Raw genomic sequence first — 27,866 nt, forward strand, 5'->3', positions numbered from 1 at the left:
GGGAGGGGAAAATGTCTGCTGGGCACTCCATTATTCACTATGGAGACTGATTCCCATAGGGTATAATAGACAATTGATCAGCAGGTGTCTGGGGTTCAGGGGGGAGCTGTTTTTCAAGATAGAGGCACCATATTTGCAGCACAGCATCCACTGCCTCTCCTCAAAACGCCAAATTTCAAAAGGATTGGACCAGGGGGGTCCAATTCTATGAGCCCCCCCCAAAAGTGCTCCTATCCATTATTTCCAATGGAGGGACGGCATTTAAAAAGCGTGTGGTTCCTTTAAATGTGATGGTCAGAATTCCCTTTGGAGTTCAATTATGCTTGTCACAACCTTGCTCCTGGCTCCACCCCCAAAATCCCCTGGCTCCACCCCCAAAGTCCCCAGGTATTTCTTGAATTGGACTTGGCAACCCTAATCCAGGTGGGTGTTTTGAAGTGCCGGGAAGGGTCACAGGATAAGGGGATATTTAACCCTTTCCTTCTGAAATTATAAATGTTTCTTTCAAGGTGCAATTTCTTGGGAGAAAGACGGGTTTAGGCCCTTTTCCTCCCTACAGGATTAATTGCAGTATTGGTAAGGTGCTGTAAATCATAAAAAGGCAGAGGAAAGGCCTCAGCCCTCTCACTCAGTAACCTTTATCTCCATTGTGAAGTAGGTGCCTGGAGCTGCCACATAACTTTTCCAAAAAAATGCAGAAAATCCTAACCAAGGATCTTTGGCATTACATCTGTTTGGAACCTCCAATGGTTTTAAACAGGATTATCGAAAGTCATGGGAGATAGACCTATTAGCCCTGCCAAACTGAACTGACTCCCCTACAAGAGTTTGGGTCCAGTGGCACCTTTAAGACCATCAAAGTTTTATTCAAGATATAAGCTTTCATGTGCATCTGAAGAAGTATGTGTGCACACAAAAGATCATACCTTGAATAAAACTGTATTCTGTTGCTTCAGACCAGCACAGCTACCCACATGGATCTATTCCCCACAAGAGTCAAATGTATCTTTGACTGATGGATGCTAAATTGAAAATAAATGGCTCAAGGCTCTTTCATGATTGGCCACCTGCAGTCCCTATATATGAAAATGAATTACAGAACTTTGTAAAGAAGTAGATTTGTTCATTGTCATTTGGCAAATTTACATGCTTTTCCTCCAAATCAGCTCAGATATATATTGTTAAAATGTTTCATAATGAAACAACTGCTGATGTACATTGTCAACCAATTCCTGACCCATATTCAAACGGGCAAAAATATAATGGATTAAGAAGTTCCATGATTTGCAGAGCTGCCACCTTCCCGTGAGGCCTGGAAATCTGCTGGAATCAACTGATCTCCATAGAGAGAACTATAGAGACCAGTTTCCCTGGAGAAATGGGCTGCTTTGGAGGATGGAGTCTATGGATTACATCCCACTGAGGTCTTTCTGTTCCCCGAACCCCACCCTAACCAGGGTCCACCCCCAAATCTCCAGGAATGTCTCAGCCTGGCACTGGCAACCCAAACTTGGAATCATAATGATCAATTAGAGGCCTGTTCAGAGGGTGCCGCAATTTCTTTTCAGTACCACAGGACCCATTCAGTTTTTGTCAGCCTTTGAAATGTCTCATGTTTAATTCAGTTTTTTTTTTTTTTAAATTGATTGCACTGACTTACATTGTATGGTGCACCTTGAGTCTCAATGAGAAAGGCAGATTACAAACAAACAAATAATTGTTGATCCCTTTCCAAATTGTGCTTGGGGGAGTTTGCCTATCTCTAATCTGAGCCTGCTTCAGCGGGGAGGGCGGGATATAAATCAAATTAAACAAACAAGCAAACAAACAAACAAATAAATAATCTTGTACAGCCCTAAAAGGAAACAAGTAGACCCTGAAACTACAGAAGCTGTAGCCTACCTTTCTTGAAGCCCCCCTGGTTTCATTTTGAATGGTGACGGGCTGGCAGAAAGAGTGGGCTTGAGTTCAGGAGCACATTGTCCTTGTGGGTCTACTGGGACATTTACAACTTTAGGAGCCTGTTCTGGTTGGACCATTCTGTTTACCACTTTATATTCAGAGGGAGGTTGCTGCAGAGGGATGGGTGAAAGGTGTATTTCCTGTTTGTTATTCTTATCTTGTCTCCGTGAAAACTGTATTTTCTCCTTCAGCCTGTACAGTACCTATTGAAAAAAGACATTAAATTGTTTGTTAAAATATGGACTGTCAATAGCAATAGAAAACACCAGTATGAATGAGAAAAGTCTCCTATTTTTGTGCTGCAAATAAAATGCCAAAAATTTGATTTGTGCAGTCTACCCTCTTGGACTGTTCTTACTTACTTACTTACTTACTTATTTATATCCTGCCCTCCCCGCTGAAGCAGGCTCAGGGCGGCTCACAGTATAAAACCACAACAGACAATTAAAATCCATACATATTATAAAATTACACATTTCATAGTTAAAACAATCAGAGTAGTTTGCTGCTAATCTTTTTGCTATTATATCATTTAAATGGCGATAGTATTTCTTCAGTATCTCTACGATACAGGCTCGGCGTCAGTTGAAAGCCAACCAGAAGAGAGCGGTCTTACAGGCCTTGCGGAACTGGGCAAGGTTCTGCAAGGCCCTCACTTCCTCTGGTAGTTGATTCCACCAGTAGGGGGCTGCAATCAAGACCCTAGTGGTCTTTAGTTTGGCCTCCTGTGGCCCAGGGATTACTAATAGATTTTGAGATCCAGATCAAAGTACCCTCTGGGGAATGTGTGGGAAGAGACAGTCCCTAAGGTAGGCAGGCCTAGGCCATATAGGGCTTTAAAGGTGATAACCAGCACCTTCTAACGAATCTGGTATACTATTGGCAGCCAGTGCAGTTCCCGCAGTCCCGGCTGTATGTGCTCCCACCTGGGATAGCCCCAATAGCAGCCTGGCTGCCGCGTTCTGCATTAGCTGTAGTTTCCAGGTTTGACACGGGGCAGCCCCAAGTAGAGGGCATTACATAGTCCAACCTCGAGGTGACCTTGCATGGATCACCGTTGCTGGGTCACCGCGTTCAAGGAAGGGGACCAACTGCCTCACCTGCCAAAGATGGAAAAAAGTGATTTAGCAGTGGCTGCTATCTGGCTGCTATTGTCATGGCAGGCTCCAGCAGCACCCCCAAGCTTCTGACCTTGTGCGCCATTGTTTGTGGCTCACCATCAAATGTTGGTAAGGGGATTTCCCTGTCCATACCACCGTGACTCAGGAAAAGAATCTCTGTCTTCTCTGGATTCAGCTTCAAGCGACGCAGCCTAAGCCATCCTGCCATGGCTTGCAACGCCAAGTCCAGATTTTCTGGGACACAGTCAGGCCGGCCATCCATCAGCAGATAGAGCTGGGTGTCATCAGAGTACTGGTGGCAACCCAACCCATACCTCCGGGCAATCTGAGCAAGGGGGCGCATGTAGATGTTGAACAACATTGGGGAGAGTACCACTCCCTGAGGCACCCCACAATTAAGCACATGCCTCCGGGACGACTCTCCGGAGTTGTTTTTGAGGATATAAATATGATATAATGAGAAATTATGTTATGGAAAGAAATATTAAGATCTAATATATAACGGGTAGCAAACATTACTCTCTTCCTCCATGAGCAGAGTTGTATAGCCTTCCATCTAGCTATCTCCGTCCATTTCATTACAAATTGTCATCAACTTGGTTTCATTCCTTAGCCTTGGAAAATGTAACTTTGTACAACCATTTTAAAGAATATTTATTGTGCTATAGCTTGTGGATGAGACTTGTTTATTTTAGAGAACAGAAAGCAAATTAGTGATTCAAAAGTGATTGTATCTCTAGGTTAATGGTTTATTTTCTTTCTTTTAGCAGTTAAAGTGAAGTGTAAAAAAAAAAAAACTACTGCATTTTTATTCTGGCAGATTTTCAGCTGACTTTGGTTTTAAAGTGCTTGCTGAATCTGGGTTCACCTAGAACATTTCAGCTTGACTACATTGGCAGACAATTCTGAGATTGTTTTTCCTGAACCTTGAATTGCATACAAAAACCTAAATTGGACTTCTGTCCTTTTAGTGCACACTAAATAGGGAGCTGAAGCCAATCCCAATGTATTCATTTACTTACTTCATTTATAGTCCATCTTCATTGCAGATATTTCTTGATGACCATATGAAGACTTATACTGAGTCAGCCTATTGGTCTGGCTAGCTACTCTCTGAGTGACTACTAGCAACAGCTCTTCAGGGTCTCTGACAGAAAAGGTCTTTCCCATCCTTTAACTACTGCCCAAGATCTTTTCACTGGAAATGCCAGAGATTGAACATAAGATTTGTGTGCATACCACATTTTTAAATGAAACCACAGACTTCTGTATGCAAAGCATGTTATCTAAAATGAAGCCACAGACTGGCGTCTCCAAAAGGGTACTGGTATGATACATCTTTCCAAACTACATTAGTTGCATTCGTACTTTAAGCTTAAAATTTCTTAAGTGAAAATGTATAAATGTAACCCATCCAATACAACTGAGGACTTTATGTGCATGAAAGGCTTCCACATAGGGTTGCCAATGTATTCATTTACTTACTTCATTTACAGCTTTAGGAACTTTAGGTTGCAAAATTCCTGGAAATTTAGGGGATGGAGCCTGAGGAAGGTAGGGTTTGGGGAGGTGAGGGACATCAGTGGGTCACAGAGTCTACCCTCCAAAGTAGCCATTCTCTCCCAGGGAACTGATCTCTATAGTCTGGAGATCAGCTGTAATACAGGGAAATCTCCAGGACCCTCTGGGAGGTTGGCAACCCTACTTCCATACATATCCCTGGCTAGCTGAGGAACTCTGCGAGCACATTTGTTCACACAGACAGTTCCTCTCCACCAGTCCTGCTGCCAGAGTTTCATGTATGTCCCCCTCTCAAAATAGCAGTAATTATGCTAGTCGATTGTTTTCTAGCATGGTGATTTATCCTCCCCCCTCCTTTCCTGCTAAAAAGAGAAATTCTTTCTTTTTGAGGAGGGCTCTTTATGCAAACTGTGACTGTGGTGTGAGTGTGCACACACACACACACAACTGACTGGGGCCAATTAATAAATGTGAGCACTACCTTTTTTAGTACAATTGCATAAAAGCTTGATAGACACATATTGACAGGTTCTGTCAAATCTGATCATGTAGACATTTAAATTACTTAAATTGGGGGACCAGGACTAGAATAATATGTCAATAGATTTGACACAAGCATTAAGGTTTTTTTTACTTTGCTGGTTGGTATAAGAAAAGAAAATATAGAGAAACATACTTACCATCAAACATGTCACAATAATAACAAAGATGCTGAGAAAAATGATGACAGCATAAAATCCTTCTTGGGTCCAGAGTTTACCTGATTCGTGCTTGCCTTGCAACACATTTTTCTTTCATTTATAGAACAAAAACCAGAAATGATTATAAGTGCTTAGTCCTAAATAAACCTCTTAACAGTTCTTCTCAGGTAGTTATGAAGTTTTCTCTCTGTTTTATTTTCCCCATAATATTAATTTCTGGATCTTTAATCAGCACCAATATTCTCCTAATCAATTTAACACAACAATCTTAACATGATTAAAAAGATTATTCTATATCTCCTTTTAGTGAGTGCTGGAAAGGTCTTTCTGCCCACATACTGAACTGTGTCCAGATATACAGACAAGCCTAATTCCTTCCTGGAAACCACCTGGCACATCAGGTGATAAGGCCCTGCTCTGTTTATAGAGGAAATTGCTTACACTTCCAGTCAGCTTGTTACATATTTCCACCCACAACATCTCCAATAGGCTATATATTGTGGCATTAATATCAAAATCTTATAGACCATAGAGAGCCAGGTGCAAGCAAAACCTAAGGGAGAGCTAATAAGTAAAGAGAGATGTTATTAAAAAAAAAAGTAAACAAAATGAGCTGTATTTATCTTACAGTTTTTCATAAATCATCCTGATTTTTTTGGACATCCCAGATATTCTACCAAAGCTTTGAGAAAGGTAACTTCTGTCTCCTAGCTAGATTACTAAAATTCTTATGAAGTAGAAGTATTTTTCTATGAACAAAAAATGAATATTCAAATTAAACTGTGTTGTTCAAATATTATATATGTATGCATATCCTGGCAACCAATAGCATATATGTTAACTTCTTGTTTCCAACAAGTCAAAAATCTCCGCTATGAAACTTGGAAAAAAAGCCATTTTGCGTATAGAAAAAAGATCCACTTTGCATTATATAGGTTAGAAAAGTGATGGTCAAATCTCCATTAACATGCCAGCAAAATGGCCACTCAAACACAAAGGAGGTTTTTCTTCCAGGTATGGACTTCTCAGGTATGCAGAGAAAATGTTACTTTGTAAGTAAAAGACTTCCCTCTCCACTCAAATCCCATCATGATGAAGTCTGAGTACCCTCATTGCCTGCAGTAGGCACAGAATATTAGTTTAGTATTAACTGAAAGAAGATGAAAAAAGAGCAGGGAAGGAAAAGGTGCCTGTTCATCACCCTAACAGTGCATAGTATCGTGGAGGACATTCCCACTCTAAACTTTCTCATATAGCATAGGGAGGGAGTAGTAAAAATATACCCTTCCCGTGCTGGAGCCCACAGGTTTGAAGCTAAAAGAGCAACCTTCTGCTTACCTACCCTGAAGCTCAAGACAATTACATTCTAGCACTGAGATTTAGGCTCTGCGAGCAGGAATCTGAAAAAAGTATTGCACACAAATTTGGAATATATGGCTCTTGAAATTAACCGTTTATAAGAAATGTATTTTTATTTCTCATTTTATGTGCCTTATATATTGGACTTCTATGCATGTAGTAGTTTTATATCCATTTCTGTGAGCAGTTCTTTCCCCAACACACATTTGGGTGCTCCTGTTTTACCTGTGTACTTTTCTTCCCTTTTGTTATCGAGCCCTTAATCATGTTATGCAGCTGCACATGTTAGGGACTTTGCATTTTCAGAACTGTGCTGAATTCGTGCCTGCTGCACATGGAGGAGGGGGGACTTCTAAGGAACCATCAGGTCTCTGCCTGTGTCAAGTGATGCAGGATTACTCACTTTGGCAAACAAAGAAGGCTTGGATTGCTGTGTGCTTATGCTTTCATTTGTGGATTATGGGCAGGGATTTTTTTTTTCTGGGGGAACACAGCAGAACAGAGTTCCAGAACCTCTTAGTGGAAGCAAAATTCTTAAAAAATGTGTAAAAGTTCATGAGGGGCACGCATGTGTTTCTCCTTTATTTCTCTCTTCAGAGTTCTGGCACCTCTTTTTTTGGGGGGGGGGGACCTGATTATGGGCAACTGAGGTCTGAATATAAAGCAAGCATTTCTAAACTCCTGGATGAGGTACTGGTATTGCACATGGGTTTAGAAGGGTGTAACTGTGTTCAGGATTGCACTGTCTATCTTTCATTTGCAGTTAGCATATTTTAACTATTATGCATTGTAGTCAACCTCAGTATTCCATCTTTAAAATAATCTAATAGCACATACTGGATGATATTCTACAAGGAGATGAAAAAGGTACATCATCAATTACTCACCTCTGGGGAGACTTCGGTAATCCCAAACTGGGATAAACTCTGTTGCAGAACATTGATATTAAGTGAACGTACGACTTCTTCTGATGGAAGTGTATCAGAAATTCCTTTCCTATTTACTGGGGATATGAAGAGTTCGACGCAGTTCTTTTTTCCCTAGCAAAATTAAGAGAACTGACAATAGAATAAGACCTTTTGGCCCTAAAGAAACCTTAACAAGCATATGGCCTAAATCTTGTTATTCTGACAAGTGCATGGTAGAAAAATATTCCCCCTTATCCAAAACCAGAAACAAATCAATCAGAACACTCGCCTTCATGTTCAATATGGTTGCCAACTCAAGTTTGGGAAATTTCTGGAGATTTGGGGAGGGTGGAGGATGGAGGGACTTCAGTAGAGATGTGACATCATAAAAGCTACCATTTCCTTCAAGAGAACTGATCTCTGCAGTCTCAAGATCAGTTGTAATACCAGACTCCAAGTGGAGTTTGGTAATCTAAACAAGTATTTTGACATCAGAAACTTCTTTCTTCCCCCAAATTCTGGTTGCATAAGGATGATCTCATCAGCATGCACGAGCGCACAGATGAATTTGGGAAAGCCAAAAGTTGCCAGAGTATAATCTGCATCCACTTTGAACCAGACATAGATTTCAGATGGTCTAGAATTCAGTCCAAAAACATATCTATGATATCTAGAACCCCCAGATCACATCTGTTTCTTGGGAATTATGTAGCACACCATTGGTTCTACAATACAGTCTGTTTATGCAGTGAATTGGCATTATGCTATTGGCATTTCAGTGGGATACAGTCAACTATATTGATGGGGAATTCTTCTCCTTTTCCCCACTTGGCCTGTTTTGAGAGGTGGGTTGTAATGAAGAAGGAACTCTCCCTTTTAGTGTGCTTCAGCAACTCTATTGGGCAGCCATTCATTGGGGGCAGCTGAGGAGAAGCAACCATCCTAAGCATACATGTTGGGAGAAAAACATACCCAATGGATAAAAGAACTAAATAGAGCCCACAAAACTACCCCAGCATCCATAAGAAATGTCAATCTTTCTCATTAATATAACATTAATTTAGTTTAGGGAAAGAGAATTGCATTTTAACATATTTGGGTTTCCAGTGTTCTGATTGTACTATTTTCCTGTGCAATAAACTGATTGTTTTTGTATCTATGGAATGCCTATATAGGTACACTCCCCCCTCCCCCTCCTCTCCCCCCCTCCCGATCTGGGAGTTTTTTGGTGTTTGCAACCAAAGCCCCATGCTTTAATTTCATGCTTACCAAGGTAAAAGACAGCTTCCATAGTTGGAAATATTTCTAACAAGTGAGACTTCTCAGTTTGGCTCCTTCTTCCCATGTGGATAGAAAGTGGGAGGGAGGGGAGAGGATTCTGACACTTGTAAAGGGAGTCTGGCCAACAGACTATAATTCTATGAGTGGCAATTATCGACACCAATAGTTTTGTTGTTGGTGGCAGCAGAGAGCAAAGGGAAGGCAGAGGAAGGGGGATAAAGGGTGGAAATATCAATGCCAGCTGTGTAATCCCCATTCCCAGTATTAAAAACAAGGTCCTAAGGCATTGTTTTACCCCAGCCTGTTCTGAAGAAATATGTTTGTAAAAATAGATGTTAAAAAAGCATATTGTATGTTTCTCTGAGTGGTAGATAGTATCACATATAAAGAAAACAAGCTTGCAAACAAAACTTGGAAGTAAACTATTATTTACCATTTGTTTGATGTTTTTCTACATGTGTCTCACAAATCCTCATGCAATGTAACCTTAGGACTGAACTGCACAATCACCAAGTGCTTCCACTGACTGCTTTTTTCACCCCAGGACAGGCCTATGGAAAATGTGTTGTGTATGGTATTCCCCTGCTCAGGGCTTTTTTTCCGGAAAAAGAGGTGGCAGAACTCGGAAGAGATAAAAGGAGAAACACACAAGTGCCCCTCATGAACTTTTAAACATTTTTTTAAAAAAAAAATTGTTTCCACAAGAGGTTCTGGAATTTTGTTCCACTGTGTTCCCTCAGAAAAAAAGCCCTGCCCCTGCTCCTCCATGGATCCAGAACTTTTCTGGTCTCAGTGGCCCTGAATCCACCCTTTGGGAGGTTCACTGTGTTCTGTAATCAGACTTGTACATAAGCTATTTAAACAGTGGCCATAAAAGAGAGAAGGCAGTTAGTGTGATTGGGCCTCTATTCCCAAATTGGCTGTATGATAGCTCCAGGCTGAATGATAGCTCCAGGTTGGAAAATGAGCCCGTTTATGGGAAAAGGCGGAATATAAGCCTACTAAATAAAATAATTCTGAGGGCAGAGTTGGAGGAGGACAGGGCTTGGGGAGGGAAGGGACTTCAATGCCATAGATACTACCTTCCAAAGCAGCCATTTTCAGCAGGTCAACTGTTCTCTGTCACCTGGAGATCAGTTGTAATAGCATTGATCTCCAGCAACCCTAGATAGCTATGACTGGCACTGAGGTCACTACTAGAACATTTTGCCTCTGTAATTTCATACTCACACAGATTCTCTGGATTCTGATAAGAACAGGGTACAGAAAAGAGCCCTTAGGGCAGGGTCTATTATTTGCACAAGCGACACAAATGAATACATGAAGCTGCCTTAGACAGAGTCAGATGCTTGGTCTCTCACTTTCAGTATTGCCTACTCTGACTGGCAGCAGCTTTCCAGTATCTCAGGTTGAGAACTTACACATCACCTAACTAGGGCTGCCAGCTCTGAGTTGAGAAATACCTGGAAATCTGGGAGGTGAAGCTTTGGGAAGACAGGGCTTGGGGAAGGACCTCATCAGGGTGTAATGCCATGGAGTCCACCAAAGCAGCTATTTTCTCCAGTGGAACTGGTTGTCTGGACATCAACTGCAATAGTGGGAGATCTCCAGGTGCTACCTGGAGGTTGGCAACCCTAGCTTTTGCCTGGAGATGCCAGGGATTGAATTTGGGATCTTCTGTCTGTAAAGCAGATTATCTACCAGTGAACTGCAGCCACTCCCCAGTGGCCTTAACAAGCAAGAGTGCCAGCACGCTACTTGGGCTCAGCTTGTTCCCCGCAGCCATCATGTGGGAGGAGTCAATGGGCATGGCTTATGTCTGTATTTGCTTCCTGGACCTGGGCCACCATCTGTCAGTCTACTGTGCCCCTCCAGAGCTGTTCATTGGGGGCAGCAAAGTACCTGGTTCTGGTGTCATAACTTGCCACCCTCACTGACAAAAATATATGGAAATATTTAACTGTTAAACTCTATACATTTTTACTCTCCACAGATTAAATGGTGATGCAAAATGATTGCCACTTACGAGGAGTCTGTTGATGTGCACTTGCTGTGGCAGCAGTCCTAAAGCGGCAGCCACTCCCCGGCGGAAAATCCGAAGCAATGTAATATTCAGCTTGTTTACATCCATTTGCAGAGTCTGCAAAACAAACCCCAAAACAGGTGAATGCTAATCTTGCTAGGCACATTTAGTCCTCTGCTATTGAATGACCTCTGTGAATTGTGCAAGTAGTTTTCCCCCCAGGATGACAATGTGGAAAGCCAATTTGCATTTTAAATTTTTTTTTGGGGGGGAGAAGAGTGTGTTGGAGGCTAATAGTTTAAAACATGCTTTGTGAGGTCAAAAAGTTAACACTCTTTGGCTGCCATTTTAAAATCTCTGCTCAGGAGAAAATGCCACAGGCACCAATTAAGTTAAATTGTACATCATTTCTGCCACTGTGAATGTGTAAAGGTTTCCTTCTGGTTACCATTTCATCACAGGAATAAATCAGTCTAAGAGTACAATTATGTAGTCTAATGATTCAGGGGGAAAAATTACATTGACTCTCTTCAACTTTTACCCCTTTTCCCTTCCCATTTTTGTATTTCCTTATCCCTCCCTTTTTCAAAAATTCAACAAAATATATATAACCAGGAAAAAAATTAGTCAAGTGAAGGGAGAAACTTATTTATTCAGCTCTTTATACCCATTTTTTCCCCTTCCCAGTGGAAAAAACAGGAGTAGAGCCAGGTTAGTGCTTGTCACAACTTTGCTTATAGCTCCACCCCCACTGTCTCCTGGCTCCACCCCCAAAGTCCCCAGATATTTCTTGTGGTTAAAACAATTTTATTTGGTAACGTATGGTAACAAATTATATTTCTTGCATCATTAATAACTTCTTTTATCTATCACATGTATTACTTTCTACCCACACTTCCCCCCATTACTTGACCCCCACCAGTGTTATTTACTTAAAGTACTAATGTTTAAAGGTACCCTCAACTAATAAAACAAAAATAATATTCTTCTTTTTTCTAAGACTTAATCATTATCAAAAATTGTCCAATGTCCTTTTATTTTCCACTCTTTTTCTACATATCTTCTGATCTTTTTCCACTCCATCTTAAAAACTTATAAATCACAGTCTCTTAAAATTCTTGCTAATTTGTCCATTTCACTCCATGTCATAACTTTTACAATCCAATCCCATTTCTCCAGTATTTTTTCTTGCTTCCACAACTGCGCATATAATGTCCTAGCAGCTGAAAGCAAGTACCAAATTATAGTTCTATCTTCCTTTGGAATTTTTTCCATTTGTAATCCCAACAGAAAAGTCTCTGCAACTACTCACAAGGGTGTGACAAGCATAATTGAACTCCAAGGGAGTTCTGGCCATCATATTTAAAGGGACAGCACACCTTTTTAAATGTCTTCCTTCCTTAAGAAATAATGAAGGATAGGGGCCCCTTCTTTTGGGGCTCACAGAATTGGACCCCCTGGTCCAGTCGTTTTGAAACCTGGGGGGTACTTTGAGGAGAGGCAGTTTGGTGAAGTGGTTAAGTGTGCGGACTCTTATCTGGAAGAACCGGGTTTGATTCCCCACTCCTCCACTTGCACCTGCTGGAATGGCCTTGGGTCCGCCATAGCTCTGGCAGAGGTTGTCCTTGAAAGGGCAGCTGCTGTGAGAGCCCTCTCCAGCCCCACCCACCTCACAGGGTGTCTGTTGTGGGGGAGGAAGGTAAAGGAGATTGTGAGCCGCTCTGAGACTCTTCGGAGTGGAGGGCGGGATATAAATCCAGTATCTTCTTCTTTTTCTTATACTAAAAATTGGTGCATCTACCTCAAAAAACAAGCTCCCCCAGAGCCCCCGAAACCTCTAGATCAATTCCCCATTATACCCTATGAGAATCGATCTCCATATAGGGAATAATGAAGTGCTCAGCAGACGTTCCTCCTCTCCCCCCCCCCCCCCGTTTTCTGGTGACTCTGAAGTGAGGGCTTGGCCTCTCTACTCACGAGTTGCAGCAAACTTCTTCCAAGTAACACAGACACCTCATCCCAAGAGGAAGCCTTTCCAATCGGAGACTGGCGCCTCCGGAGGGGGAAAAATCACATGGTGGCTTTGGGGGCGGGGCTTTCCCCCACCGGCCAGCTGACTGGGGGCGGGAAGGAGACTGGGAAAGCGGAAGAACCCCCGCTGGGACCTGGGGATTGGCAAGCCTAAAGTTGTTCCACCTCTCTTCAAGTTCTCTCCGCAGCAGGCAGAATCCTCTGAAAACTGGTTTCTGTCTACTGTGGAAGGAACTTGAAAAGGGGCAGGGCAACTCACCGGCTGGGGGCAGCTTGTGTGAAATACAGCAGCAGCCCTGCACGGAAAAGGAGCAACGAGACCGAAACAAGTTGAGTGGGAAATCGGTCTGTGATTCATAGATAGAGTACATGTTTGCAGGCTAAGCACCTAGTTAGCCATTTGGAGAGTGATTATCCATTTCATCAAGAGCTGGGACAGGCTGGCATCTCTTTGGGCCTGACCATCAAAGCACACCCAAGTGAGTTGGGTGAAAGAGCCAGGGGGAGCAATGCTGCTCACTAGGGGTCATTTCATAGAAAAAGAAGGAGGGATTTGTGAATTTCCTGCATTGTGCAAGGGATTGGACTAGATGACCCTGAGGGGTACCTTCCAACACTATGATTCTATGAAAAAGAGGTGCCAGCACTCATTAGCACAACTCATTTGCATATACCACACACCTCTGACATCACTGGAAGGTGTACTAAATTATATCAACTCAGCATCTACCTTAAAATGCTTCCTGAATTATAGTTGTCATAGTAAAACCTTACTCCCGTCATACTTTTAAAATTACTTTCCCCTATGTGGCCACAGTGACATGATGAAGATTTCCATCTGTCTGCTTTATATATTTTGGTTATTTCTCCCTTTTTTGTGTGGAGAAAAATATTAGAAAGTTTGTCAAATCTTAGAGTTCAGTAAAATTCTCACAGGGGGTTTGAACAATGGAACCCAGAAGCAAGTATGGGGGGGGGGGGCTTAGAAAGAAAGAGCACCATAAAATTTAGAGGTTCCGAAGCTCCGCTTCCGTGAGGCCTGCTGCTCATCTATGAAGAGGTGGGAGACATGCAGAAAGAGGTTCTCTTAACCCTAAACCCAAACTGAAGCACCCAGACTGCCAAGAATTCGTGTTTGGTCAAAAAAACAATAAAGTTGTTGCCCTTATTCCACCCCTATGTCTGTGTCATTGCTGGGCATATACACAATGCCATTCTTATCAGAGAGACGTTTCCAGTCATAGTACACAGTACTGGCCTAGATAGACAGACCAGTCATCTAGCTCTGTCAAGCAAGTTCACACAAAGCAACAATGATTTATTTCTTTATACTATATGTACACCTTACTGGTAAATGTAATACCTCATTCTACCTTGGAAAATAAGCATAAGATTATATCTCACATTATCCTGTTGATTTCTGTATAAACCAGGCTAGACAACCGAAGGCATGCAGGCTCTAATCCCCTTCCTCCAAAACAAGTAGCCCACACCACATGACAACAGTGTGGAGGGCTGGGAGGAAGCCTTTGCAGACGGCACCTTGTCTAGAAACTTTAGACAATGCAGACTGTTAAAGTACTAGGCACCGTGACATCTGAGGTATTAATAGGCCTCAGAATCAGAGGGAGCTCACAGGAGCACAGCTCCTGAACCTTTCTGAGAGTTCCACCTCCTCCTGAGAGTTCCACCTCCTTGTCCATTGAATAGTAAGTGCAGCTGTGTAACAATCCCTGGATGAGCTCTACCACCTATTTTTCTACAAAATGACCCCTGGTATTAACATTCAGATGCTCTGCACCAAATTCATGCTGATTTTAAAAAGCACTGCATGTGAAGCTACTCTATACTATCCCTGTTCATAAGTTACACAGAATGCACATACAAGCCATGCACAGTGTGCAGTTTATTTTTTAAAATGCATGCTTTGAGTAATTCTCATGTTACATTCAATTCATGTACAGCTGAACATGTGATTTGAACACCAAATTTCATTTGTAAAGTTAACACACTTTGGCTCTTTCTTATAAAGAGGTGTACTCACATACATACATGGTGTACATTGTGTTTAATGTAACATGTGAACAGGGCTGCTGAATCAGGCCGTGGTCAGATGCACCATTTAACCAATCAGCAAGGCGCTCCTGATTTTGTCTGCCCTTACTTGAAACGCAGTCATCTGATCAGACATCCTGACTGTAATCTGCTTCACCAAGTACCTGGCCCATCATTGACCGATCAGACAGCCTGGTCTTTGCACATGTGCATAAACAATGCTGCTAATTGGCTTACCCACAGAGGGACTATTTTCTAGGAGCATGGACTAAACAATGATTGCATTACAAATCTAAATTAGGTTGCATTACAACCTAAAAAAACTAAACTCAAAAAAAATGTTTCCGGCTCAGATTGCATCTCTGGTGGTGCTTAAGGCACCTGAGGGCTCCTGCCACCTTTTGCTGATTTTGTGATTATGTGTGTACTGCTAAGACTGTTTAAAGGCACCGAACCAGGGCTGACAGGGATGAAAGTTGCAATGGCTTGATGACACTGGAATGATCAGACAGGGAAAATCTGTTCATGGCTCATCATCAAGCGTTTGGGACAGACTTTATGCACTGTCAAATAAGTCCAGAACTGAGTTGGGGCAGGGTGGTTTGCCCATAACTCACAGACCATTCCCAGATGTTGCTATCTGGATGTGCACTTTAAATCTGTCAGGCATCCATGGCTATGTTGGATACAAATGCACCTCTGAGTGCAGCCTCAGTGTAGCAAGATCAGTATTGTCTACCACTCTAACAGGCAGTAACTCAGCAAAGTCTCAAGTTAGAGGTCTTTTATTTGTGTACTACCTGACCCTTTTAAGTGGAGATGGCAGAGATAGAACCTGGGACCTTCTGCATGCAAACAGACACTCCACCATCAAGCTATGCTGGCAGCTTTTGTTTGGCAAAGCAAGTGTTGAGCCATCTCAAGGCAGGCAGTCCTAATTAATCGCATTACCCCTTGCTGATCTGTACTGTTTATCATTTAGGGTACCTGGTCTCCAAGGAGAACACAGCTCTGAATGTGCTATATGTGCAAGGTAGTTGTGATTCAGAAAGCCTGAAGGGGAGGTCGGTAGTCACCCAAGAGGACTCAATTTCCCAGTGCAATTTATTAATCTAGATACACAACTGTTAGTGACAGTTTCCAGGTTCCTGTGCCTAAGTCTATGGTTGATGATTTCACAGTGTCAAGTAGCAAGAAAGACAGACTTTTAAAAAAGCTTGCAAAAGATCAAAACACCACAGTAGCATCCACAAATGATATCTGCAGGGTTTTCTGTAGAGGGACAATAAGTGGATTAGAGAAAAAGGACAAAGTGACACTTAAGGCACAGTGCATTTTACTTGTATAGAAGGTATTGATACTGATTTTGACTTAGTACTTTCCATAGTAATGAAATACACAGTGATTTAAGTGTGAAATGCACCATGTTTTTCTAGCATAAACATAAGTTAGTCATGGCAAATATAAACTTTTGGCCCATATAAGCAACTAAACATAAGAAGTATACATAGCATTGTAAATGGAGATGCGGGGTGGGGGTGGGGGGTCTAAGTGACAAAACTCCAGGGTTCTGTTAGGGTTGTCAACAGGCCTGTAGAAATTTTTACTGCCCCATTAATAAAGGCTTAATGGATGGCAATGGGCAGCTGAAACTTTTCATGTCATGGAGGTAAACATCGTATGGTAAATAATACCCTATTAAGTCTCTGTTAAAGAGACAAGACTGTTAAAGAGACAAGACTGGCAACATGATGTTATGGTCACCTAGGGAGACTGACAAGGTGCTGCTAAGATGTGGCTATAAATCCAACAGACCATTTGGTGTGGGATTAGGGAAGGGTGCCACCCTCTGACTTATTCTGGCTGTTGCATTCTGCACTATCTGGACTCTGAATCCTTTCCAAAGATGGCAAAGCGTGCAACATTTCGGTAGGCTTGGCAATCCCCAGGTCCCATTGGGGGTTCTCCCACTTTCCCAGGCTTCTTCCCGCTCCCAGTCAGCTGGCTGGCGGGGGGAAACCCCGCCACCACAGTCACCATGTGCCTTTCCACCTCCAGAGGCTTCAGACTTCAATTTGAAATACTTCCTCTTGGGATGGTGTGTCTGTGTCTTTAAGGCTGAATGGGGGCAGGGGGAGCAGGCAGAACAACATGGCTGCTCCCAGTGGCTGTGAAAGCAGCCCAGACCCTCCATTTGTTGCACAATCTTTTCAGAGGTCGTTTGCATAGGAAAGGTCATTTGCATAGTAAACTTGAAACTTTGGTTGCCCTGTGTTACTTTGAAGAAGTTGGAAGTTCAGCAACTCATGAATAGAGATGCCAATCCCCAGGTGGGAGCAGGCCCTCCCCCAATTCAGAGTCATCAGAAATTGGGGGGGAGGGGAGGGAAATGTCTGCTGGGCACTTCATTATTCCCTATGGAGATCGATTCCCATAGGGTATAATGGAGAATTGATCTGGGGGTGTCTGGAGCTCTGAAGGCGCTGTTTTTTGAGGTAGAGGCACCAAATTTTCAGCATAGCATCTGATGACTCTCCTCAAAATGCTCTCCACGTTTCAAAAAGATTGGACCAGGGGGTCCAATTCTATGAGCCCCAAAAGAAGGTGCCCCTATCCTTATTTCTGATGTAGGGAAGGCAGTTAAAAGGTGTGCAGTTCCTTTAAATGTGATGGCCAGAACTATCTTTGGAGTTCAATTGTGCTTGTCATAACTTTGCTTATGGCTCCACCCCCAAAGTCCCCAAATATTTCTTGAATTGGACTTTGTAACCCTGCATTTGGGGGATGCATTACAGCTGAACATACAGTGGCCTGTTGAGGCAGAGTCTGTTTTCTTAGAGCAGGGGTGGGGAACAGTGGCTCTCCAGATGTTTTTTTATCTACAACTCCCATCAGCCCCAGCCACTGGCCATGCTGGCTGGGGCTGATGGGAGTTGTAGGCAAAAAACATCTGGAAAGGCACTGTTCCCCACCCCTGTCTTAGAGGCTCTGTGACTTGACAAGAATTAGTGCTCAATATTTTAGTCTTAGGAAGAGCTGTGAAAGATGTGGTGGCTTCTCGACACATAGACAGAGACACAGTGGGTTGTAAACATAATTTTAAAACTGCTACAGATAAAATAAGTTAATCCTAAGCAAACAAGGTAATGTCTTGGTGTTCTGAAAGTGTTTGAAACCTACTCTGGTAACATTAATTAACTTCCTGTCACAGTATGCAAGAATTCAAAGAAGCTGGAGGCAATTTCTCTTCTCTTGCCCTTGCTGGTGTCTTAAGGGAAGGGTTAAAAAACTTGGAGTAAATTCTTTCCCTCAGAATTTTCACTGAGCTCTACCTCTTTCTCACTAGTAGTTGAAACCTTATCATAACATTTCACAACACGCTGTTCACACCCAGCCATGATCTTTAGGAGCACCACTTTTCCTTCCTGCCTGCCTCTATAATTTTTGATAGGTTCACAGTGTATCAAAATGGCTGTTTCCCCTCCCCCAACACGTGATGTCCAATAGAGGTATGTCTCCTATTGGAGGAAAGCTTTTGGGGGGAAGGTAGGAGAAAATTATTACTATAAATACTAATTAAAAACAGATCTTCCCTGTGGGGCAGTCTATTTACTATTTACACAAGGGTTTTTTTTTTTAAATAAATAAATCTGTTGTTTCGTATGAAAATAGCCTTTTTTGTATTTAGACTTTCCAACTCCTGAATAACTTTTAAATATAGATGGGTTTCACAACTACACTCAACTTTGCCTTGAAAAGTTTGTTCAGAACCCCTCCTTAGTTTGATTTCACATGTTTCCCCGTAGGGTTGCCAAGTCCAATTAGAGAAAAATCTGGGGACTTTGGGGGCGGAGCCAGGAGACTTTGGGGGTGGAGCCAAGAACAAGGATGTGACAAGCATAATTGAACTCCAAGGGAGTTCTGGCCATCACATTTAAAGGGACGGCACACCTTTTAAAATGCCTTTCTTCCATAGGAAATAATGAAGGATAGGGGCACCATCTTTTGGAGCTCATAGAATTGGACCCTCTGGTCCAATCATTTTGAAACTTGGGGGGTATTTTGGGGAGAGGCACTAGATGCTATACTAAAAATTTGGTGCCTCTAACTCAAAAAATAGACCCCCCAGAGCCCCCAATACCCACGGATGAATTCCCTATTATTCCCTATGGGAATCGTTCTCCATAGGGAATAATAGAGTGCCCAGTAGACATTTCCCTCCCCCCCACGCTTTCTAAAGGGGGAAGGGCCTCCAAACCAGGGAATCCCCTGCCCCCTCCCTCTCTCTCACACACAAATACTTACCAGATCTTCTTCCGGAGAACTCTTGCTGTGAAAACGAAAGCAAAAGAAAGGGAGGGGCCGTTTCCCCAAGCCCTTCCTGCTTCCTGCCCAGCCTTAAAGGGGCATACATTTTACAAACGGCTCAGGAGCTCTATAATAACATGAAGCCTACAGGTATGTTCTCCCCCCCTCCCCCCACCCCCCGCTTCCCAATTTTTGAAGAGCGGGAGATGAGGCTGCGAACCCAGGGGTCTCTTTGGGAAGCCTATTTCCCCGGTACTGCAATTTGCTTGAGCATTAAAGTGGAGGAATCCACATAAAAGAAACAGCTAATCTAGTTTGGTTCTTTTTTGTATTCCTGTGTGAAATCTGAGTCCAGTAATTTGTAAAAAAGCAGTACCTGAGTTGTCTTTGAGCCTCCTGGATGTAGTCTGATCTATTCATGATGACAATGGCTCCACCTTTGTCTGCCTCTTTAATGTCATTCTGCTCTCTTGCTTGCACAGGGTATAACTCTGTTTAAGACTGTGCTGTTAATCATATGAAACTATGATAGGTACAAAAACTATTTTAAATTACTGGAACAAAGTTGCAATGGCAGCTCTCTCTTTGAAAATACAGAAGCCAGAAGGTAAATAACTTCCCATTAAGCCATTATTTAAGGGGAAGGGTCCCCCCCCCCAGGCTTGTTAGCAAACTTAGCTAAAAGAGAGAAGATTGGAGATTTGAACTTGAGTCTGATGGTCCTAGTGCCACATTCCACTGATTATATAAACACACCAACACTCTTCTGTCCTATTTGGGGGGATGTAAAGAGTTTCCTCAGAGCTCCATCCCATCGTTGTAATATAGTTGTACTGTGAAATGTTCATCATTCATTTTATATGCTATGCCATTGGTTTGGCACTACATTTTCATTTTGGTACCTTTCTAGATGTTTGAATGACATTTCCAGCTGGGTCCCCAGGTTCTTCATTAGTATCTCCTGTCTACTCCGCATGATAACGTGCTATATTTAATGGTATGAAAAAGGCTGCCAAAGATACTAACCAGCACACCAAATATTCAGTTGCATGTATCATGATTATGTCACCTTCAGTGACAAAATGGTGTCCTGCTGTACTGAAGAAGTTTCTCTTTTCCCATATTGTACCTTAACCAGTGCTGTCTTCTATGCAAAAAATGCACAAGATGCTTTTCTCAACAGAAGGGTGCAGCAAAACCCGGTTTGCTGGAGAAACCATGTATTTCCTCCTTGAACTCCGATTCTGCAAACTGTGGCACTGGATTGAAAAGTTAAGGAAGTATCTCCCAGGGTCATTTTTCTTGATTATTATTTCACATATTCTCAAAACACCACACAAGATTTGAGTTAAACAGATGTTCATAACATCTAGTCAGATTTTTTTTTAAATCTGGAGAACTCAAACATCACACACTATTTTGAGATATCATGATTTTCATAAATGGTGAAATTCTGCTATGGATCAACATAGCTACCTACAATCCTTCATGTATTCTGTGTTTGAGCCTAGGTACTGATAACACAATCTAGGCCTATGCTAATGTGTTCTAGCTAGGCTTCCCAAACCTCCCGCCCTGGCGGGGGACCCCAGGATTAGCCCCCTTCTCCCCCGCTTTCCAAAAATCTGGAAGCGGGGTGGGGGGTATGGCGTCTGGGAGCAATTCCGTTGTGAGCAGTTGCTTAAGGTGGAGAGCTCAGTTCCTCTGCACGAGAAGAGCCAAGCCAAGGCCAGGAACACCTTAAGAGACCACCAAGATTTTTAGGGTTATAAACAGCTTTCAAGATTCAAAGCCCCCTTTGTCTGATCTTCTGAAGGGAACTTTGGTTGCAGTCACGCACACAAAGGTAGGAGGGCCTCCTGGAGCGGGGCAGGGGGGGAGTGGTAAGTTAACGGCATACTGCCTAGCCCTTGTAGGATTGCCGCTGCCCCCCCTCCCGGCGCTTTCTGGCTCCTCTCTTTCACTTCCCAATCCCAGCGTTTACACAGAGAACCTGCTGGGATAAATTTGCAGCCATTTTGCATTCCACAGGCTTCTGTCATCCCACTTCATAATCTTCTTCTTTTTGCACATTTACTTGGAAGCAAATCCCAGTGTTTCAGCTTAAGCTTACTCCCTACTAGGCACAAGAAAGATCGCAGTGCCTCTGTTTCCTGCTGAAGAGAGCTGCCCCAACCTTGTGGAAGCTGATTTGGGAGCGCTCTTTGAAGTAGGCATGCTGAATTAAGGCTGCTGTTCTAAGCAGTGTTACTGGGTGAACTTGCCTTCTGAGCTTAGGGTTGCCAATCCCCAGGTAGGGACAGGGGATCCCCTGATTTGGAGGCCCTTCCCCCACTTCAGGGTCATCAGAAAGCAAAAGGGGGGGGGAATGTCTGCTGGCCACTCCATTATTCCCTATGAAGATCAATTCCCATAGAATAATGGATAATTGATCTGTGGGTATCAGGGCTCTGGGGGGCTGTTTTTTGAGATAGAGGCACCAAATTTGTATCATAGCATCCAGTGCCTCTTCCCAAAATACCTTCTAAGTTTCAAAATGATTGGACCAGGGGGTCCAATTCTACGACCCCAAAAGAAGGTGCCCCTATCTTTCATTATTTCCAAAGGAGGGAAGGCATTTAAAAGGTGTGCAGTTCCTTTAAATATGATGGCAAGAACTTCCTTTGGAGTTCAAATATGTTTATCACGCACTTGCTGCTGGCTCCACCCCAATGTCTCCTGGTTCCACCCCCAAAGTCTCCTGGCTCCACCCCCAAAGTCCCCAGATATTTCTTGAATTGGACTTGGCAACCCTAGTTCTAGCACACTTTACACCTCATACCCTGCCCTCTTGTCCCCAATTTTGGAAATCCCTCTTTTGGAAGGGCCTTTTCTATCTCTGTTCTATACAAGCTTTATCTCACAAAAGCAGCATAATCACATTACTGCATGTATTCATCATCCTCTTATGTTTGCAGAGTTTGATCTTCATTCTCTTATCCTCCTATATGACCAATGTTATCAATTTATAAATTATTGTCAGATTACATGTACACACACAGAGAGAATGTTGTTAAGTATTCCAGTATTAAATTGCCTACTTATAATAGTATGTGCTATTGGTTTTTCATTTTACATAGATAATGACTCACAGAAGTGGAACAAACTACTTTTATTTAAGATCATAGCTTTTTAGACAATTCACAACAGACAGCCTTTGAGGTGGGTGGGGCTGAGAGAGTTTTCAAGGACAACTCCTACAAGAGCCATGGCTGACCCAAGGCCATTCCAGCAGCTGCAAGTGGAGGAGTGAGGAATCAAATCTGGTTCTCCCAGATAAGAGTCCACACACTTAACCACTACACCAAACTGGCTCTTACTTAACTACTACACCAAACTGGCAGGAGGCTCCTGTCACTACCGCCCCCCCCCCCCATGACAAACCTGTAAGGTAGTCAGGGCAAGGCAGAGAGAGAAAAAGAGAGGAGCTGCTCGGTGTATGGGGAGCTGGGTTCAAAGCCTGGCTTCCCTAAACACCCCCTTGCTTGCTATCCCCCTGCCTTCTGACCCTTAGTGGTGGCGGGGGTGGTGGATGCAGCTGGAAGGGCCGGGCCAAGTTGGCACTTCCTTGCTCTCTCCCTTGTTTCCTCTCTTGTGCAGTGGACAGGCACATCGGGGTGGCCTTCCCTCCAAGCAACTACCTACTTGACTGTTGAGGAGGCCACGAAGCGTATGCTTGGGGGTGCAGAGCTACTCAGAAGTTAAACTAACAACAAACGCTGCCCCTTGCCTGCCTTCTCTGGGGCTTGCCTTGCTAGCACCCACCCAGCTTGCTCCAGTGCTGGCTAGCCAGTCTGCCCTTTCTGGAGCTGCAGTCCGGCTTCCCTGATGCCCTGTGTTGCCAGCTGGAGAGCAGCAGGGAGAAGAGGGCAGTGGGGCCTGCTGGGCTCTGGCAGGTGAGGTGGAGCATTTCTGTGCCTCACTTGAAAAGTTTGAAGAAAGTGGCATTGGTTTGTTGTTTGGTGTGTGGTTTTTTTTGCCCCTGCCTCCCCAAAAGAAAAATTGTGGTTTTGTGCCCCACCAAATTTTAAATCCTGGCTATGGCCCTGATGTAGACATCTGTATCATATATGACCAGTATTTGAAAACCACCCTGTCTTATTCGAACCCATTTATTAGTTGCACTGAAGGCAAGGGACTGCCAACCATTCAATGACTGTTGTGAAACTGAACTTTTATGGATAGATACCTCCCCCCCCCCCAGAAGTAGCATAAATCTAATAATTTTCAACTATTGGATTAGATCCAGACATCTCTTTCACTCAATATCAGCCAATTTCCCTTCTTAATATAACCCCCCCCCCCCCCCCAGTCCACATCGCTTTTGTCCATGATCCCCAGCATAATCTTTTTGGTGTTCAAAGGGGCCCCTTTCTTTCCTTTGTTACAAATGAAAAAGGTAATTGAATCCAACCCATGATGTTTGTTTGAATTAAACAGTAACTAGTCCCCCCCTATATTTCATTTATACCCTGCCTTCATCCCAATGGGAACCCACATTAGTTTACATCATTCTCCTCTCTTCCATTTATCCTCAGAACAACCATGTGAGGCAGGTTAGACTGAAAGCATGTGAATGCCAGAATCAAGTACCTCTGAGAAAGAGCGGTTAAATTAATTTTGTTAATTCAAAGCAGTCAGAGCAAAATGTAAGAAACTGACAATTTTAACTTTTAACTGGCTGAATGAAAATCTGTGAAACTCCAATTCTGTCTTTCTCACTAATAAAGTCAGAAATATTTATTGCCTCAGTACTATGAATTTTAAATAATATAGCCTCTGAGCTTGTACAGAGTGCCTGAAGACTAGCCCAAACAGAGCTGGCTAAAGTATTGCAAATGCTAATTGTCCTCCCTCTTGCTCAATTGAAATCTGTAGCAGTAAAGATTTGATAAGTAACCAAGGCAAAGGAATAGATTTTTAAATGCATTGCCCTGAGAAATTAAAGTACAAGCAATTCAGTGTCTTTGAGAGAGAACCCCATTTTCTTATAGATCTATAACTAGCTAGTGGTAGAAGAAATGTGACCATTTGAAAATCTTATGTGACTAAGAGATGGAAAAACTCCAGGTACCACCTTTGTCACATGCAAATAAGGAAACACCCAGAGCTTGAATTCTCTCCTCTCAAAATTAGAAAGGAAAGCCTTGTTTCTGATACAAAATTAATTCAGTCTCCTTAAGTAACAATAGTTTTTGTTTGCCACCATTCTTGTAAAGAACTTTTTGTCCCTGTATCTTCCAGTGGATTGCTGGCTAGGAAAGCTTTTTGCAGAGCCTCAGAAGAGATCAAATTCAGTGTTTGTAACATAAGAGGTGTTGCCTCTCCTTTTCAAAGGTCGCTGCAACACAAGACAGCTAACCTCAAATGGGCAAGTCTGTAATTTAAATTTGAAAGTACAGAAAGTAGAACCTCCAGCTGTAGAAGCAGCAACAACCAATATAGTATTGATTGGCAAATCTCATGCAGATCCTCTTGAAATAAACTCAGCCAAATTCAGCTTGTTAAAGAAACTGGAAAGAGTTACAATTTGAGCTCAACCAGGCAGAAAGCTCATTATTTTCTCCTTTTCCGCCTTCTTTTGTACCAATCTTGCTTAAAAACTTATCAGGATCAGACAAGAGAGTACTGGGAGTCAACTGTCCAGCCAAATTCATTGTTTCTGTTTTAGCCTTCTGTTAAATAAAGTCTCCTCCACCCATGAGGGAAGGAATTTTGCTTTTGGTCAAAATCTTCCCCACGTTCAATATCTAGGGGAGGAAAGATATTTTGTGCTATTTTGAATTCTCATCTCCTGATTTTGGGTCTAAAAGATATAATTTCAAAAGTTTTTCATTACCAAACTTTTTAAAATATTGCAGTCTCTCACAGAGACAGCCACTACTCAGCCAGGAAAGTACCTGGAGGGAAGATGTGCAAACTACTTTGTTTTTGTAAGGTTGCCAGTCTCCAAGTGAGACCTGGAGGTCTCTCCCAAAATCATAGCCTTTTCCCCCAGAACATTAAGGCCAGGACCTCTGAGAAAGTGTCCAAGAAAATGGACTGCATGGCTTGTGATTTTTTTAATTTAATCCAAATTTTCAGAAATCTCCAGCCTGAAGCTGGCATCTTAAAGTTCAGTTCACCTTAATCCTCCTTTGTTCAACAGCATGCCTCTAGGTGCCCAGGAAGAGAAACTGCTGTTACCCTGATAATGTTTTTCTCTCCATCATATTTGTTTATTTTTATTTCTAATGAGTCTTATATGAGACAATGGGTTAAACTTTTATGTTTGCAATTTTGATGTAAAATCTCTTTCCGCTGAAGTTTAAATTACATCCTTGCACTGCCACACAAGCCTTATCCTGGCTGTGCAAGCTCCTTATCAGTTTTTCTCTTAAGTTCATGCATACAGTATGTTACAGAAGTGAGTACACCCTCTCACATTTTGTAAATATTTAAGTATATCTTTTCATGTGACAACACTGAAGAAATGACACTTGGATACAATGTAAAGTAGTGAATCTACAGCTTGTATAACAGTGTAAATGTGCTGTTCCCTCAAAATTACGCAACACACAGCTATTGATGTCTAAACTGCTGGCAACAAAAGTGAGTACACCCCTAAGTGATAATGTCCAAATGGCGCCCAAATAGCCGTTTTCCCTCCCTTGTGTCATGTGACTTGTTAGTGGTACAAGGAGTCAGGTGTGAAGGGGGAGCAGGTTAAAGCTCTCACTCCCTCATACTGGTCACTGGAAGTTCCACATGGCACCTCATGGCAATGAACCTCTGAGGATCTGAAAAAACGAATTGTTGCTCTACATAAAGATGGCCTAGGCTATAAGAAGATTGCCAAGACCCTGAAACTGAGCTGCAGCACAGTGGCCAAGACCATACAGCGGTTTAACAGGACAGGTTCCACTCCTAACAGGCCTCGCCATGGTCGACCAAAGAAGTTGAGTGCCTGTGCTCAATGTCATATCCAGAGGCTGGCTTTGGGAAATAGACATATGAGTGCTGCCAGCATTGCTATAGAGGTTGAAGGGATGTATAACAGCACCCGCCTCACAGTCCTACTGGATTGCTTCTATGTGCTGTTTTTGGCTACCCCAGCCCCTTTGTTTCTCCTCAGTTCTTCCTTATAAAACTTTTACCTCAGGAATATAGAGCTCAAAGGGTGAGTATGATATGGATTTCACTCTTCTAGTCTCTTCGGGGTTTTTGCTTTCAGATGGATGTATAATTCAATTTGTAGGGGACCACAGCAGCTTTGACAGTTTTCCCAAATTATAGGCACCAGAGAACTTTAACGTAAACCACAGATATTTATTTTAAACACAAAGTCTTAAACTGGGGATGTGGGTGATATATACACGGACCATAAAGTATCTCACTCAGTTAACAAGTTGCTCAGTTGTTTCAGGCTTTAAAATATAACGTTTTCTTTCTCTTAGGTCTCTCAGGTTTTCAGTTCACATATAATACACTCTCCAACACTAACAAAGGCTGGCCTCTTGCCAAGTCTCTCAAGTCGACTGGAGCCTCTACTCCCAGCCCTTCAAACTTTTAGACCCACATATATTCCCTCAACCACCTCTCTAGCTCTTAAGAGACATATATATATGTGTCTGTGACCGTTCAGGTCTTCACAGTGACTCTCCTTAGTCACACACAGCCCCTTGCTGTTTTTATATAGAGCTAGCAGTCAGCTTTGCTTCTCACGAAGACTCTCCTTAGCTACTGCCCCAGCTCCTTCTCAGAATCAACTGCCCTCTCAGCAGTTTCCCTCAGACTCTGTTGTCCACTGACTCTCTCAGTCTCTGTCAGGCACTAACTGACTCCCTCAGCCATTAGCTGTCAGTCTCCGCACTGAGAGTTCTGAGCACTCTCGCCCCCACCCTCAGGTCACCTGACACAGGCTCTGTGCGTCTTCAGTTTTCTTTGGTTTTCTGTTAACCCATACCTTACTGTCACAGGGTGGGGGTGGGGGGTCAGCCTGTCAGTGCTCAGACCATATGGCGCATGCTGCATCCAATTGGTCTGCAGGGCTGTCGTCCCAGAAGGAAGCCTCTTCTAAAGATGATGCACAAGAAAGCCCGCAAACGGTTTGCTGCAGACAAGCAGACTAAGGACATGGATTTCTGGAACCATGTCCTGCAGTCCGATGAAACCACAATAAACTTAATTGGTTCAGATGGTGTCAAGTGTGAGTGGCGGCAATCAGATGAGGAGTACAAAGACAAGTGTGTCTTGCCTACAGTCAAGCATGGTGGTGGGAATGTCATGGTCTGCATGAGTGCTGCCGGCACTAGGGAGCTACAGTTCATTGAGGGAACCCTGAATGCCAACATGTACTGTGACATACTGAAGCAGAGATTGATCCCCTCCCTTTGGAGACTGGGCTGCAGGGTAGTATTCCAACATGATAATGACCCCAAACACACCTCCAAAATGACCACTGCCTTGCTAAAGAAGCTGAGGGTAAAGGTTATGGACTGGCCAAGCATGTCTCCAGACCTAAACCCTATTGAGCATCTGTGGGGCATCCTGAAACGGAAGGTGGAGGTGCGCAAGG

At 42.9% G+C, this 27,866-nt stretch overlaps 1 protein-coding gene across 3 annotated transcripts in view; it reads right to left on the reverse strand.

The window, feature by feature from the left end:
• The window catches only part of PTPRR (protein tyrosine phosphatase receptor type R), a 203,608-nt gene that overhangs the window by 80,739 nt on the left and 95,003 nt on the right, over window positions 1–27,866 (reverse strand). For all 3 annotated transcript variants that reach the window (XM_060245073.1, XM_060245076.1, XM_060245074.1), the window contains 4 exons: window positions 10,880–10,993; window positions 7,552–7,704; window positions 5,285–5,395; window positions 1,903–2,165 (listed from right to left, as the gene is read on the reverse strand). In XM_060245073.1, coding sequence (XP_060101056.1) covers window positions 1,903–2,165; window positions 5,285–5,395; window positions 7,552–7,704; window positions 10,880–10,993 — 641 coding nt within the window. The remainder of the gene's footprint in view (window positions 1–1,902; window positions 2,166–5,284; window positions 5,396–7,551; window positions 7,705–10,879; window positions 10,994–27,866) is intronic.

The sequence above is a fragment of the Heteronotia binoei genome, chromosome 8 (assembly GCF_032191835.1).
Source record: "Heteronotia binoei isolate CCM8104 ecotype False Entrance Well chromosome 8, APGP_CSIRO_Hbin_v1, whole genome shotgun sequence".
NCBI lineage: Eukaryota > Metazoa > Chordata > Lepidosauria > Squamata > Gekkonidae > Heteronotia > Heteronotia binoei.